This window comes from Lytechinus variegatus, chromosome 14 (assembly GCF_018143015.1).
Source record: "Lytechinus variegatus isolate NC3 chromosome 14, Lvar_3.0, whole genome shotgun sequence".
In the NCBI taxonomy this organism is placed as follows: Eukaryota; Metazoa; Echinodermata; class Echinoidea; order Temnopleuroida; family Toxopneustidae; genus Lytechinus; species Lytechinus variegatus.
Window position 1 is genome coordinate 29,106,591 of NC_054753.1, and position 17,055 is coordinate 29,123,645.

At 36.8% G+C, this 17,055-nt stretch overlaps 2 protein-coding genes across 2 annotated transcripts; one reads left to right on the forward strand and one right to left on the reverse strand.

Moving 5' to 3' along the window:
* Positions 1-1,342: 1,342 nt before the first annotated feature.
* LOC121427491 (DNA-directed RNA polymerase II subunit RPB4-like) lies at positions 1,343-13,296 on the reverse strand. Its single transcript, XM_041623914.1, has 4 exons — positions 13,158-13,296; positions 2,986-3,166; positions 2,491-2,592; positions 1,343-1,599 (listed from the first exon to the last, which is right to left on the reverse strand). Exons 1-4 carry the CDS (start codon positions 13,222-13,224, stop codon positions 1,521-1,523), a joined length of 429 nt encoding a protein of 142 aa, XP_041479848.1. The 5' UTR covers positions 13,225-13,296; the 3' UTR covers positions 1,343-1,520.
* Positions 6,903-10,020, forward strand: LOC121427490. Its single transcript, XM_041623913.1, has 2 exons — positions 6,903-8,219; positions 9,310-10,020. Exons 1-2 carry the CDS (start codon positions 7,927-7,929, stop codon positions 9,968-9,970), a joined length of 954 nt encoding a protein of 317 aa, XP_041479847.1. The 5' UTR covers positions 6,903-7,926; the 3' UTR covers positions 9,971-10,020.
* Positions 13,297-17,055: the final 3,759 nt, after the last annotated feature.

Sequence of the window (17,055 nt, forward strand, 5' to 3'; positions counted from 1 at the left end):
AGGGAATATCAATTATAACTCAATCTTCATTACTCAATCTTTAGTCATTTGTATAAATAGAGATCACAATGTAAAATTATTAGCACTTTTTTTTCATTCCCTGTCAAAAAATTCTCTCCACATATCAAAATTTATTAACCATAGTACTTACAAAAATATCTAAATTGGATAACAAGAGAAATCTTCAGCAATACTGTGGGTATCATTACATCATGTAATACATAGTAGTATTCCCTGTTGCATTATGATGTTAAAATGAAGCATATCTTGATAAGCATAACTTATACAGCAGTTTTTAAAGATTTTTTTTATCAAAGATTGTGTCACAGAAGATATTCAGGACAATTGACCAGAGTTTATGATCTAGCCCTCTAGCCCAAAAACGTTTGGAATGCTTTCATAATTCTTTCTGGGGTATTTAGAAGGCAATTTGAATATACAGGAATATCTAGAGTATATTCATTCTGGCTATGATTTTACTCATTTTGCCCGAGTGTGACTAGGTTATAAACCCAAATTCAAAACAAGGTTGAAAGTTATATTTCCATTACTGCATGATCTATTTAGGCTGATAATGGACATGTTAAATTTGTCGTTAGAAAACATGTCCTCTGCAAAAATGTTCCGTAGAAAATTTGAGAATTATTTTGGGAAGAAATAGCCCAATGATTGGCCTTTGAATAATACAGATCTTGGAGAAAATGGTCCTTTCACAAATTGACTTTGGGTTGCGCGTAACTCTTCTGCTAATCATTTCTGACAAAGGCAGTTATCCAGGGCCCTGTTTCACAAGCCCCGTTCATCTATGGAAAACCCATCAATGTTATCTCCACGTAGCACATTCACACAATATCCTTTTTGAAACAAAAAAGAGAACACTGATTCTCTACACAGTGATGCATGCATGTTCATTCGGTGGCATAACATTTCTCCTGCGATATTTGCTTCCGTCTCAATGTCTCAGAGGGTATATGGTTAGAGTTAGGATTAAAATAGAGATTTAGGTTCAGAATAACGTAGAGATAAGGATTAGAGTCTATTTAGAATTTGGAGGTTGGGTTTTATGTTTGGAATAACATGCAGATTTTCCATTGGAGCAATTGTCAATGGAGCGAATGCCATGGAATCGTTCATTCATCATATTTAGAAAACACGTTGAATGGACATATACATTTACTCTAGACGTTGGCGTCACTGGCTGTCCATACTTGCAATTGATCAGACCAATTTCAACTCGATGCTTGATGGGGCCCTGTTTCTACTTCTGGAGGGCGTTTCATCAATATTTTTGTCCGACAAGTTGTCAGATCTGACAACTTTCCTGGATTCTGATTGGTTGAGAAGCACTGTTACTATAGTAACTGTCAGATAAAACAGGACTTGTCGGATAAAACGTCCGACAAGTCCTTTCATGAAACCCTCCCTGAAGTATATATACAGGTGGCCTTGTAAGATCACCAACCCCATTTTGCATTGATGGAAAGCTTACTCCGGGTGAGTGTACTTTATGAAAGCAACGATCAGTACTGGAAGCTTCTCTTCGTTTGCATGTTTTCCAAGACTTCCGTTAGCTCATCATCCTCGAATCTTCCTTCAAGGCTGTCAACAGGAAAAAAAGAAAAACAAAATTACAAACACAGGGTTCCCACAGAAATTTGAAAAGTGAAACAGAATTCCATGACTTATCCCCATGACTAAATTGCTGCTTTCCATGACTTCCCGTGACGTCCCGGGAGTTATGTAGAATTTGGGATGTAACAAAACTGGGAAAAATGGATATCATGAAAACCAATTTTCGATGACCACAAATTTTTTCCAGGATTTTCCATGACTGTGGGAGCCCTGTATGCAGTTAAGTCTGTGATAATGATAAATGATGATATATAATAATGATAGATAATGATAATAGTAGCAAAAAAACAACAAATAGCAATGCTCAGCTTAAACAGAGCAAGGACAGCATCATCTGAGGACAAAAATGTTAATAATATCTCCACTTTTCCACATAATCAATCAAATCAGTGCTCTCGATATGGAGAAAGATAATAATGCTAACACTAAGTCCATACTGTGTCATATATGCTAGAAAAAAATAAAAATTGTTGACTGATGTATGATTGATTTCTAATTTTCAGTAAATTTGACATCAATGATAACAATGCTGGTTTGGTCTGTGAGTCCTTTTATAATCAACCCAAAAAGACAGGATTTTCATGCAAATACATGTGCCCATGTGTAATACATGAGAGATAGTTAATAATGTATCACTGATTTTCATTTTGACAATTTTCAGCTTCATGTGTGAATGTAGGGGATAACCTACATGGAGGTATATTATATTTTTGTTATCTACCATCTTCATGGTTGCCATTCATCCATATACATTATGATTTTCATTGATTTTGGTAGAAATTTGATAACTTCATATTCAAATATCACTCTGATGTGTAAGAAGAACTACATGTACAATAGATCAAGCTAACATAATACCTTGGAATGAGAGCTTTAGCCTCTTCTGCAGTTTCTGGACAGAGGTTGGCAAGTAGAGCAAGTTCAAACTTGTGGAGCTTAGGTTGCTGCTGCTGTAATAACCTACCATACATAATAAAAGAAACAGTGCATAAATCTGATAAATTTTGGCATTATAAAAAAATCTTTTTAAAAAGAGACTAAATGGTTTCTCAACCACGTAATGGACATTTATACCTCATGGAAAGAACAAAAGTTGGATCATTATCTCTGCTGTATGTATACATAAGACAGACATCCAGTTGTTCCATCATGCACTTCCTATGTTTTCGAACAATATTTTTCTTCTACTCTTGACCTTTGATATGGATACCTAAAATGGCTCATAAAACAGTCTTAAATGCAGAAATGGGTAAGTGTGAAGTTGATCCATTAAAACTTTTTTTTTTGGGGGGGGGCCCACTGCCCCTGTAGCAGGACCCCTGGTGAAGAGAATTTTTGTTTTAAATCCCTTACCCTCTGACATCAGCAATTGTTTCTCTGTTCTTAAACTTTGACACTCTCTCTGTGTAGTTGAGTGTCTTCATGAAAACATCACTGAGTTCTTGTTCCTCCTCTTGACTTTCATTCTGTTGTTTCCTGTGTTCCAGTAACATCCGAACCTCTGAGATCAGAAGCGTCTCTGCTTGCTCAAACTCTGAAAGATTACACAAAAGAGTATTCAATAAGTTAATTATATCAGTATAGAAGGCAAGTATCAGAATAGAAGGCAAGTAGGTCCATCAATACTTCCCAAAAAAGAGGCAAGTTACTGTTTCTGTGCTCAAGTATCATCCAATACCACACCTCTGGGACCTAAAAGGGTTTCTGCTTGCTCAAACCCTGGGGGTGGGCGGGGCACTCAGTATATAATGCGTGGTGGGTATGTGACGGGACCACCATTTTTACACTAAAATTTCCATTCCAAGGCATAGCGAGAAAAAAGAAAGAAATCCAATTCAAAGCTGTGTATATTTTTCGCTACGCTGTTCTGGCCGCATTGATCCGCTACAATTTTGGTGAAAGCGACCGCAGAGCGTTGTCCGACCATCGCCTCTGCGCGAGCACACCTGGCGAACCTCCAAGATCAGAAGCAAGGGTTTCTGCTTGGTCAAACTCTGAAAATTTAAAGATGAAATCAAAAGATAGTCCATCAACTGATTGAGTTAGAAGTGACTACAACATGTACCTGCCCAAAGTGCCTTTTAAATTAAATACTGCACTGTATTCAAAATCCATGTCATTTTCAACAAACTTTGCACGCTTCTACATGTACAAAAAGATGTACTGGTACTTGAGCGGTGTATACATTAAACACGTTGAACGGCTCTGGCAGTCTCACCTGCATTATGTGATTTGAATTTGCAGCAGTACTGAATTTGAAAATAGCTAATTGAATAATTATTCACAAAAGAAAATATTCATATGATATTGATATTAAACGCTGCTCTCACCGCCATCAGAAAAGCAGCCCCTATGGTCTCGCTCTGCTATGCACGCGAGACAAAATAGGGGTTCTTGTGATTGCTTTAACTATCAGCACTTTTGTTGGAGCAAGTATCCTATCTAAGACACTAAAAACACACAAAAGGTTGTATACATGTAGATCTACATGTATCTACGTGAGGAAAAATTCCAAACCACCACTCATTCAAACTCAATGTCATAAATTGTCATACTTTGCAGCACTTCAAGTACTCAGAAGTTGTAGCATTAAAACATTGGTCCATGGATTATTTTAAGCTAATTAGCTTTATAAAGCAACACATCAGATCTGCAGTTAGAATGCAGATCGTGTAAAAAAATCAGATGATACCTAGAGCTGATTAATCACCTGTCTATCCATTGTGACATCAATGATGCACGTAGCATAAAATATGGGCACAAAGAAAACTGTGGAACGTCCTTAAATTATATGGAAATGAGCCACACTCCCACCAGCCCCTTAAACTTCGTTTTAAAGGGGAATCCAACCCAAATTAAAACTTGTTTTTGTAAGGAAAAGAAAAACCAGACAAGGTGATAGGTGAAAGTTTGAACAATATTGGACAAACAAAAAGAAAGTGAATTTTTAAAAGTTGTAAATATTAGTAATCACTATACCTATGGAGACTTCAAATTGGCCGCATGTGTGATGTCATGGTGATGTAAGGCAAGGACTGCTCTTCCAAGTACTCCAATACATATTATGGCTAAAATGTCATTTTTCCCAAAAGTTTTATTTCAAATTATATTTTTCTTTCATGAGGACATAAAGAAATATACTACCTGGGTTATATTTAGATTACTGCCCCAGGGAAATGGGTACTTAGGAGAAAACCACAAATCCCTGATAATGAAGTACATGGCCTATGGGAAAGTTGTTCTTGCCCCTTATCATTATACCCAGTTGCCAATTTGAAATCTACATAGTATTAGCGATTTCAATTTTAAAGCAGCTCTAACTTTCCTATTGCTTGTCCGATTTCTTTCAAACTTTCACCATTCTGTTTAATTTATTTTTCTCCTTCCTGGTACAACATTTTATGGCCAAGGCTGGAATCCCCTTTAAAGCATTCACAAATCTCAGAATAAATCTTGTGTTATTAAAAAAAGTTAGACTGAACAACTACCAAAGTGTTGGTTAAAAGGTTCTATGAAAGATTTTTTGTCATTAAAGTAAACATAAGAAGACAATCACAAAAACTGAGATTTTCACATCAATATAAAGATTTTAACCAAGCTATAATACATGTAGTATTCTGGGGGGTGTTTCACAAAGATTTACCGGTAAGTATGACTTAGAGTCGCACTTATGTGATTGGTTAACATTGGTTTGACTTTTTAAAAATCTGAGCTAGAAGGTCACACTTGTCACCTGTGTCTGTGATATGTTACAAAAATGAAGCCCAGAAAAAATTGCTTTCGAAAATAATTATTTAGTGCTTCAAAAATTGAAATATAAAGTGACCGGAAACACCATCTTAATTTCATCCCATACACTTATGTGTACTATTTAGGTGTCTATAAGACGCCTATTTACAAAATCGGGGTTTGCCTTGTAGTTTTGACTTATCATTCTCAATCATGGTTGTTTTCAGGGTTTATTAGTTCTAATACATGTATGCACTTGTACACATGTTTCACCTTGGTTTGAGAATTTTTTAAATCGGCTGCTAACAAAGTTAAACAATACCTTTAAATGTCTGGTTGCGCGCAGTATAAAGGCATGACAGCATTGGTCAGATCATGCCAAGAGGACACGCACTACTGCGTTATTGATCAATAAGATTGCACGTTGCATATCATGTACGCATCAACATTTAAGTGCGACCTAAGTCATAGTTTAAGTCTTTGTGAAACACCCCCCTGATGGGTGTTTCATAAAGCTGTGCTGTGCATAAGAGCGACTTTAAGAACGCATGGTTATCCTTTCTTGTGGTAATGGTATTGAATTGGCGATGGTTTAGCTCGTAAGAAGGGTTCATCAGTCGTTCTTGATTAAAGTCGCTCTTAACTTTAAACATTATGCATGGCCCCCAGGTATTAAAAAAATACAAAAAGAAAGTAACAATTTAACAAAATGCCACCTAAATCTGAGAGCTGGAAACGCAATTTCACTGACAGAGAAAGGGCCCATTTACATGTATTTGACGTCAGGTAATGGCATTGTGTTCAACTGAGTTGTATATAAACACATTACAAACCCACGTACATGCACTCTCCAGTAGAGCTTATATTTTGCCCTTGAAGCATGATTATTTCTAAAGATTTTTACTTTATTCATATAAAGAAGAATAAGAAAGCAATATCAATGCAATGGATATTTCTTTGTATATCACCACAGCTGAGGGAATAAAAAGGGAGACAAGGTTAGATAAACAAATGTTTACAAAAGTACATACAGTGTATGAGGGATTTGGGAAGAAAGGCAATAGTGTCGAGTGAGTCTGCTGTGCAAGCCCTTCACTCAAGTTAAGGGTATGAATGTGCAGCCTACTCATGCCTTGTGTACTGAAGACCCTCTCACTCAGGAGCAAGTTTTCTATCTGCTAGTCTTTGCGTGGAGACACACTTGCTGATCAAAGTTTCAATCAGGGTCTGTGCCTGCCGACTAGTGTCGAGTGAACTGATGACTGAACTGAACTGCAATCATATTGTTCTTTTCATCATGCATGACTGTCTAAAATATCAAAGGACAGGCTTCATACTCTGATATTGTGAAATTTATTCTTAAGTTAAGCCAATTAACTCGAATTTTAGCCAGGTTTTCCTGTCTGTTGGTTCAAAGCGGACGTTTTTATGAATGAATGTCATATTTTTCTGCAAGTGATGCGGCTTACTAGACTGGTCTGGCTGAGCAGTGAAGAATTCTCGCTAGCGAATAGTGATAGCTTGCTTAATTTGCACAAACTCTGCTGCACACATGTGAATATTTCTACTTCTGGTGAACTCTGAGAGTGATTTTAACTTACCCTAGACTGACTGTAATTTTTATAGCAATAAACAATTAAGACGTGGATCATCATGTCAAGGGCCCAATCAGGACAAGGAAAGGAAATTATGGGAGACCGAACCCCCAAACATTAATTCTCTCATCTTCCACATAAACAATGCGCCTGTGTGCATGTGGATGCTTAACACACAGCCACGTGTGCTACCTCGAAAAAACAACAACGACCGGATCTACAGCAAACACGGGCAATGTCGCCAGTCAGCAAGAAAAAAAATACACTGTACAGTACATGGTAAAAACATCATATAACCCATCATCAGCAAAATATTATTCATAGTGTAAACTACATGATATGAACAATCGTACATAGGGTTTCAGGTTAACTTTCAAACTTTTTAAAATACACAAAACTTCTCCATAGCTCATGCATTGTTCTCTATGCACAGCTCGGGACATCGAATGTGATGATGTGATGTAACATGCCTGGCCTATTTAAGATGTGAAGTTTTCACGCTCATGGTAGAGGCTAGTTAGGGGCACTTCAATTAAGAAGCCAGAAGATTTTTGTGATTAAATATGTCAAACAAGTTACAAAGGATGCAAGCTTTGCCCAGATAGCAAATTTGTGGATATTTAGTTGTTACAGTATATAAACTTCAAATGCAGACTGTAATGATAGATAAAACTCTAAAATGTTATGTAACATACCCGTAATGTCAATCGTGCAATGTTTACATAGGTTTCTATTGTCTAGCTTGGTCATTCCTTTTATTTCAAAACTCTTCAAGAGACATGTGTATCAGTTGATGTTTAAGTCACCCAGAATTGGTAGTTCAATTACAAAGTTGAAGAAACATCTAAACACACCTCTCACATGCTACCAACACTGATGAACCCCTGAAGGCTCCTTTCTTGGGTGTTAGTATACCAGAAGAAGAATCATTTGAGGGATAGTGAGGTATTATTCAAGTTTGTCTTGTCAAATGTCAAATTCAATGGCGGAAGAACAAGTTAAGGTCAGTTTGTGGTGCGTGCCAAGGTCGTTATCCACAGTTTTCACCAAATGTCTCAGTGCCATCGATGGAATGGAAGTCTACTTCGAGCTGTTCTCTTACGCGGAGCTGACATCACAAATGTTCGAGTCGGCAATGATGGGTCGCAAGCTCCCATTCAAATTGGTTGGGAATGAGAATGATTATGAACGGATGATCGAGATTTGGAACGCGAATCCCATGATGGTTTCAGCAGACAGGAAATTAATCCCCAGAAGAATATCGTAAGTTATATGTCAACCCTTTTATTTTCTTCAAGATTTCCAAAGCAAGAATTTAAAAAAGTATTTTTCTGCAACTAAACTTTTAGAAAAAGATATGTTGAAAAAACACAAGACATAAGACAGAAAACCGGCATAATGATTTCAAGCTGTATCTGATCTAGATACTGTATTCTGATAATTTTCAATATTTTTCAACTTTTTACAGCAGTCAGAACAAATTTCAAGTATAATTACATGTAATAATCATTGACTTGTCAGGAGGAAACATTCAAATAGCAATAATTCATTGGACATTTGAAACAATTTCAGTAAACAAATCAGTATGCAAAAGAAGGTCATTAGAGTTGTTATTTCAAACCTTTAGTCCCTCTGAAATGTCAAGAATGGGGGACTCATCAGATAAAGATGACATGCATGTACCTAGATAAATAATGTTTGCGTATAAAATATTGGCAAAGTTTAACACCAGCTACATATCTCAAGGGAGACAGCACTTTCGTGGGGGGGGCAAAAAGGGCAAAGTAAAAGCCAAGATAATTAAAAGTGATGAAGAGCAAATAAAGTCAGATGTCAAATTTAGGCATTTCAATGAATATTTTCTCCAAATAATATATTTCCCCTCTCACTCATATATATATCCTTTTTTTGCCTCAGTCAAGCATTGGACATCTACATAATTATAGACCCTACTCCCTCCTTTACTTGTTTTTACAATGAGTGAATATCAATCTGATTATGATCCCATGGAAGATTGAAAAAAATTTGTCTCCTTTCCAATCCCTCTCCAATCTCCACTCTCCAAATAACAATGTCTGGGACAGGGTTGGTGCACATTTTCCACCCAGTCCCAAAGTCATATTGGGCAGGAAATCATTGGAAATTTCTGAAAGGCTTCTACACACAGCTCCAAATCATATCTGACACTGACAGCATCTGCACAATAACATAATAACAAAAAGCAGGATAAATTGTCAATTCTGGTCTGGGTTCACATACATGTAACTGAAGAAAAAGAAAGCGCATAATTTTTGTCGGTTTTTCATTACTATTACTAGAACTAAATCTTTTCTTTATTACACTGTATTTCCAGGTGTCATGACATTAAACAAGATTTACAGAATGCAACAAGCAAGTATATATTTCATAAGGAGATGGGCTACATTGTGGATCATGTACAGGATTACCTTCCGGAAGGCTTCCGATATGTGTTTCTTATTCGAGAACCGTCAAGGGTCTTTGCATCTTTCCGGAAGAGCATTCTAGCAGCTGAATCCTCGCAAGATCAAAACAAGAACTTTATTCATGAAGACAAGTTCGACATTGTTCGCGATGACGGCATTGGGGTACGGCCAAAGAGTTGGTATGAGAAGCAGTACCAACTCTGGAAGTATGTCCAAGAAAACATCGACCCAAACCCCATCATCATCGATGCTTTCGACCTTGTCACCGAACCACAGAAGATCTTGAAGGTTTTCTGTGAGGATGTCGGGTTTCCCTACAGCGATAGCCTTCTGAAATGGACCCCCAGTAACGAATTCCCAAAGAATTTTGTAACACCTGTAGAGAATATGTTGTCTGGCATCGGGGCAGAGTTTTACGCAAAAGCTTTAAACAGCACAAGGTTTGTGGCACCACGACTCGAATCTGGGCCCTTACCGCATGATCAGCTCACGGATGACATCATTGAATGCGTTGACCATTCTATGTCATTCTACCGTGAAATGTACGAGAACAGATTAAGAGCTTTATAAATGTTCAATTCTTTTTACTTAATAGACCCAAGTATGACATAAGAATAGAAATAAATGAAATCATTTCATGTGGAAAAAGAACAAAAAAATGTCTTTGAAAGCATGTAAGTAGGCTACAATGAACTGAATCATAATTTGAACACAATTTGTTATTGTCAAATCAATATTAGTATAATTTTGTAAACAAATTCATATATAATATTATTATACATGTAATCCACAGCACCGATACATGTACATGTACATTCAGTTTACATGACAATCCAATTCAATTTCTTGGACAGTACAAAGGACAGTATTAACCCTTTGAACCCGAAAAGCCAGAATACCGGCTTCACGTCATGTGATTAAAAAAGAAAGGGTTTTAGATATCAGGTGTGAACTTTATATTTTTGTTGATGATTGGCTTTCATATATAAGGTTTTACATGTAGCATCATAAATGACCAAGATGTACATGTACTACCCTTCCAATGAGGCTTGTACAAATAATATGCGCAAGCTCCTCTTGAATTTCACTTCCATCAAAGCAGTGATTTTTAGACAAAATTTGAGATTATCGAAAGTACGGGAAGCTAAATGATATCAGCTGGGCCAGGCTGGGTACCAGCGGAGTGAGAAACCACTGACATGGCTGGGCTAAAATCATGAGAATAGGAGATCTATCATTTATTTCAAATGTCATGTATTCCTTCATTTTGCTGATAATCTCGATATCTGCAAATAATTTAGGGTAAGGGTCACGACTGTCCCAATTAATTCAGGGTTCATAGGGTTTTTTTCATCTTAATTGATATACATGTAAGTGATTGAAAAAATAGTTGGCATATGTTCGGAGGATTTTAAAAAAAATTTAGTGAAACCTATTTCAATAAAGACCTAAGTTAATAAGTAATGTCAGAGAGTGATTTTTTTTTTGCTGTTGTAAAACCTACTATAATTTTATAAACCGTGTGTAATAGATTAAATTTATCAACAGTAGAATTCACACTGCACATTTATACAAATCTAACAAAGTGTACTCATTATAGTCGGGCTTATCTCAAAATTACGCAATTTTGTTAGTGGCCTTTTTGTTGTAGTTTTTCCCTGTAATAACAAACAAAAATTTATAGATTTATAGAAAGTGGAGTGAATCCCTTTCTGAATGAGAAGAGAAGAAAAAAACCCAGAAAATTGAATAAATGAGGAAAAAGAAAGAGGAAGGGGGATTGAAGAAGTTAAGACAAAGCCATAAACCATCATTCAGAAATCAAAGCAAAAGTTGTTGTTTGAACAAAATACATTTTTTCTGTGCTGAAGAACAAAAAAAATATTTCTTAATCTGGTTTCCTTTAAATAAGTTCCCTTATCCTTTCCAAGCAGCTAGATTTTGCACCCTGGGAGTTGTTATGATGTACATGTATGTTTCATGTCTGTTTTCATTTATTATTATACAATACATGTACAAATAATGCAGAGTACATGTACGTACATGTAAGCCCATGCATGCAGCGCCAATTAATGAATGATATGCAATAAGAGCCAATCGATGTACCACACCAAGGTCTGCAGGACTGAGTGTGGTATATCCATTTGGCGAGTCAAGCACAGATTTCATTATTTACATGTAGGTCCTCTATGCACAAGAATGTGTGCATTGTTTGTTTTATACAACCCCCTGCAATGTTAATGAGTTGCCACGAATGCTATATTTGATCTAAATTCTAGATAATTCCAGTCCTCACACTATTCTGCACTTTAACGTCATAGTGCAGGATAGTGCATTTGGTATGACGTCAGATTGCAGGATAGTACATTTGGTATGGCGTCAGAGTGCAGGATAGTGCATTTGGCATGGCATCAGAGTGCAGGATAGTACATTTGGTATGGTGTCAGAGTGCAGGATAGTGCATTTTGAATGCCATAATGCAATTCACTGAATATCATGTGATCCAATTTGGACCAATCAGATAACAGAACATTCTTGTGAGTTGTGTAATATTTATTTATTCATTTTTTGAATGGTTTATTTCATACACTGAAAATACATGTAGCAGCCAAAGGGCTGAATTACATTCAGCATAAAAAAATATACATATATAACTTAAAATTAAATAGGCAAATAACAGAATGAAATTGTTCTTCAAAAAATCATAATACACATACCCAGCATATGGCAAGGACTCAGACTGAGGTACATGTACATGTAGGACAAAGTAGCGAGGACATGTAAGAAAGGAAGACAGCGTGAAAAAAGAGGGAGACAGGAACAAATTAAAAGAGGTTGGGTATCTAGCTAAGATGGAAAACAATTATTGGGAATAGCAACAAATGTTAAATTAAGGAAGAACTTCGAAGAAGCAAACAAGATTGAAAGATATGTTTTCAAATTAGTGCAACTAAAGAGTCACAAAGAAAATTAGAATTCCGAGCAGTTAAACACATTATAGTACGGAAAATGAAATAAAGGATAACATATTTTCTTTTGTTTTGAATTGTGATGAAATATCTGAATTAATACTATGACAATAAAAAGATATATTACAAAGCCTCACTATGAGTATTGTAGCATGATCCATTTCAGCTCTAAAATTCATGCAGGATAATTAATACAAAATTACAATGCACTTGGACACCAATTATTATTCATCACTCTATGCCAAAATCCTGCACCATAATCATCATCAATGCCATCATGATCATCCTCATGACCTCATCCTTCTCCTCCTCCTCATTAATTACTCATCATCATTATCATCATTCACATCATCTTCATCCTCGCCATTATCAACGACGTCAATCATCATTGCTATTATCAAATCAATCAACATCACAGACACAAGTTAAAGTTTAACCAAGGCAAAGCAATACAGAAATTTGACTATTTAGACAGTATTTTCGTCAAGAAATCAATTTTGAATTACTGCTTGGTAGTACTACTGCATGGAAACCAGTTCCCATGTTCAAAAGAAAAAAAACAAGTCACTTGACAACACTATTTGAGTCAGGCCTTTCTTTTCACTTTCAGTCAACCCGACGACATTCGTCCGGAGCGCTCCAGGCTGATCCCTTGTTGAGGAGCAAGGTGCCGGGCCGGGCCGGTGCATGATCGCTCCCTGGGTTAGACTCGGACGAAAGAAATGGCATATACCGCCATATATATTTTACTACTTTTATCATATATAATAGTATTTGAGTTGTCTCACCTTTGGGAAATTTTAGCTCCGATGCATCTTCCTCTTGCTCTTCCTGACCAGGCACAAATGCAGCCATAATTACTCCAAAAACAAAAATTTAGCTCAGTAAAGTTCGTTCTCGAAACGACAAACGTGATGCCAGAGTTCCATGGTTAAACATCAGATGGCGCTATATCAGTTACTCAGTACCTCTGAGTTTCTAGTAGCTCAAGGGTCTTGAGTTAGCTCAAATCTGAGCTATTGGTTCATATTTTGTCCAAGTACATCTCTATATTGATTTGCAAATACTGCTCCAAAAGCTCTAAAATATTTTTTTAATGATTCATTATGACTAGCCCAATTTTTCAGGAAAGTGTGAGAAATTACACGTCTGTTGATATAATGAAGATACAATACAGAAAAAGCATTTGCAAATTTTTTAGAATCATTTTTAAGACACAGATTAAAAGCAAAGTCACAAATAAAAAAAAATGAAGCTTTAATATCCTTTTTTAATCTTTGATGGACTTTCTTAAGCCTTGACAGATATTTTTGTTTCTAGTGTTCTATTATTTTTCTGCTACTCTTACTTCTACTTTGAGGATGTATTTCACAAAAGAGTGACCAAGCTCGAGGCCAAGCTATAGAGCGGCACATCCCATATACAAATACATGCGAGTATCCCGGATCGGTCGTTTCCCTTTTTATTAAGTTTTTTTTTTATTATTTGCAACTTTTGCAGAAATCTGTTCCTTTTTTTTCAAATTCAACAATTATTTTTCTCTCCCTTGTACCAAAAGAAAAGAAAGAAGCTCCAGTGGCTATACTCCGTCTGTATCTTCGCCTGGCATCTAGGCCCAATACTGACAAATAATTCATGATGATGCCTATCACAACATGCAATGTAAATATAACGGGTGACTGCTTCAAGATGCCGAAATATGATAAATATAAGATGTAATTTGGAGATAAAATGTAAGTAAAGGAATATTGATGTGTTGTATAGCGATTTTGAGAAAGAGAAAAATATAGAAATACTAAAAAGAAAATAGATAGAGAGAGGGTGTGGTGTGCGTGTGTGTATGCGTGGGAGAGAGAGGAGGGGGTACTATGAGAGAGATGGGGATGGAGAGCAGAGGTGCCGGAAATGGGGGCGGTCGCTTCCGAATCTATTTTTTTTTTAATGTAGGCCTATTAAATAACAATTCACATACAAAACAAAATATCTTTTCATAGACTTACAACCTGTCTTTTAGGGATCAACGACCAATGAGGATCAATTTTTTTCATAATAAAATAGTTACCAGCATAGTTTAGGCACCGAATAGCCCGCAGTGTGAACGCACTTGATCGCTTTCGTCACTCGTGAAATTGATGATGATGGAATGTTGGAGGAATGATGCGGTCTTGACCTTTGGAATCAAGAGAATTACACTCATCACATCACCTTGAGGTGACTCATCATTGGTATATAATTATGCATCATCTCGATGTAGGTTGGGGTGGTGAGGCGGATGATAATTGCGTGGTAGTATTACGGGTTCCTTGAGCTTGAGATGGAAAGGAAGGATCGAGGGAGGGGGTCACTCTGGCGTGTTTTTAGCGGTGGATCTATATCACAAAGAAGCGGTGATCACTTTTGACGGGAATATTGGCTTTTTTTTGGGGGGGGGGTTAATCCTAAATATTTTCCTATATTTGTGTTATTTTTTTCCTACCATCCACCCTTCCTTCCTACCTTTTTTGTCTCACCTGCATAGCAGGCGGTGCTTTTCCGACGGCGGCGGCGGCAACATCAAATCTTAACCTAAGGTTAAGTTTTTGAAATGACATCATAACTTAGAAAGTATATGGACCTAGTTCATGAAACTTATCCATAAAGTTAATCAAGTATTACTGAACATCCTGCCTGAGTTTCATGTCACATGACCAAGGTCAAAGGTCATTTAGAGTCAATTAACTTTGGCCGAATTGGGGATAGCTGTTGAATTACCATCATAACTTTGAAAGTTTATGTATCTGATTCATGAAACTTGGACATAATAATAATCAAGTATAGCTGATCATCCTTTGCAAGTTTCAGGTCACATGATTAAAGTCAAAGGTTATCTAGGGTCAATGAACTTTAGCCAAAGTGGAGGTATTTGTTGAATTACCATCACAACTTTGAAAGTATATTGGTCTAGTTCATAAAACTTGGACATAAGAGTAATCAAGTATCACTGAACATCCTGTGCGCATTTTAGGTCACACGACAAGGTCAAAGGTCAATGAATTTTGGCCGAATTGGGGGTATCTGTTGAATTACCATCATAACATTGAAAATTTATTGATCTGACTCGTGAAACTTGGACATAAGAGTAATCAAGTATCACTGGATATCCTGTGCGAGTCAAGTTGAGGTCACATGATGAACAAGGTCAAGGGTCATGTAAGGTCAATGAACTTTGGCCACATTGGGAGTATTTGTTGAATTACCATTATCTCTGTAAGTGTATTGGTATATTTCATGGAAATAAGAGTAACCAAGTATCTCTAAACATCTTGTGCGAGTTATATATAGTTTTCAAAGTCAGCACTGCTATATTGAATCGCGTGATGCAGGTGAGACCGCCGCAGGCATTCCACTTGTTTCCTGAATAGGTCTATTTGTATTTATTTTCTTTTACTTCGTTTTCCGTTAATTAACTTCTTCCTTGTTTTCAACCATAATTTCATTTGCTTTCTCTCTCTCTCTCCCCCCTCTCTCTCCTTTCTTTTTCTTTCTTTCTTTCTTTCCTTCTTACTTCCTTCCTTCGTGGGTAGGTTTATTTTGTCTCTTCATATAATTTTAAAGCAGATGCTGTTGTATCATTATACTGAGGAAGTTTATTGGCCTTTCTTAATTTTATTTCTTATTTTGTTGTTTTTGTTTTTAATAGTGTTTCACATAACCACGCTCCAGAGCTCTTTTCCGCCTGCACATCCGGGATGTCCGGAAGAGAATAGGATGGACAGACACGTTTCGACATTGATTACCGTTAAGTGGAGGAGTAAAGTGACATAACAGTTGCAGGCAGAATAATTGATAATCTTGATGATGCAGAACCCGGCTATTTGGTTGGCAGTGACAGCGCACTGAATCAATAGCATACATGCCTTTTTCACAGACTGAAAGATTCAAGAAAGTAATGTACATTATTTTTTCAGAATTTTGACAAATCCTGAACGTACAACGCAGATGAAATGATTTCGGGCCTATATTTATCCATTTTTTTTTATCAATACCGATATCTATTTCTTTGTTTGTTTTGTTTTTGTTTATTTTCATTTTTTTATTATTCCAAAGCCTCCTCCTCTCATCACCTACTGAAGGTGCGGTGTACCAAGGAACCTCCGTGGTTGCACCAATTTCATAAAATCCAAACAACATCCGAAAAAACATGTAATTATATGCATGGTTGGCCAAATATTATCGGACGCGGGTCAGTCTGATTCCTAGTATTAAGAAACTGATGTCTTTGAAGACCTTTCAGAACAGAGGTGCCTCCGAAAGAGGGGCTTTCATGAAGCGAACTTCATGCATGCCCGGGGGGCCACTTCCATTCACGAGTGGATACCATGCGCGACCATGGGGTCTCGAAAAGCACCCTAAACACGTAATTTCCATATTCTGAAAATGCAACCCTTAACAAGTATTGGCGTGTGAAACCCTACCCTTAACAAGTACTGGAAACAAAACGATACTCTTGGCAAATATTCCCTGAAATGAACCCCTAAACAAGTACAGGAATGTTTCATTGTTACGGGTCCTTTGGTTGTCGGCTTTACCTTATTTAATTTAGTACGACCCCACCTTCTACACCTCGCGCAAATAGGACTCTAAACACGTAGTGTTGGGGCAAAAAGGACATCCTTTATAAAACATTTTAATTTTGTTTTATCATCC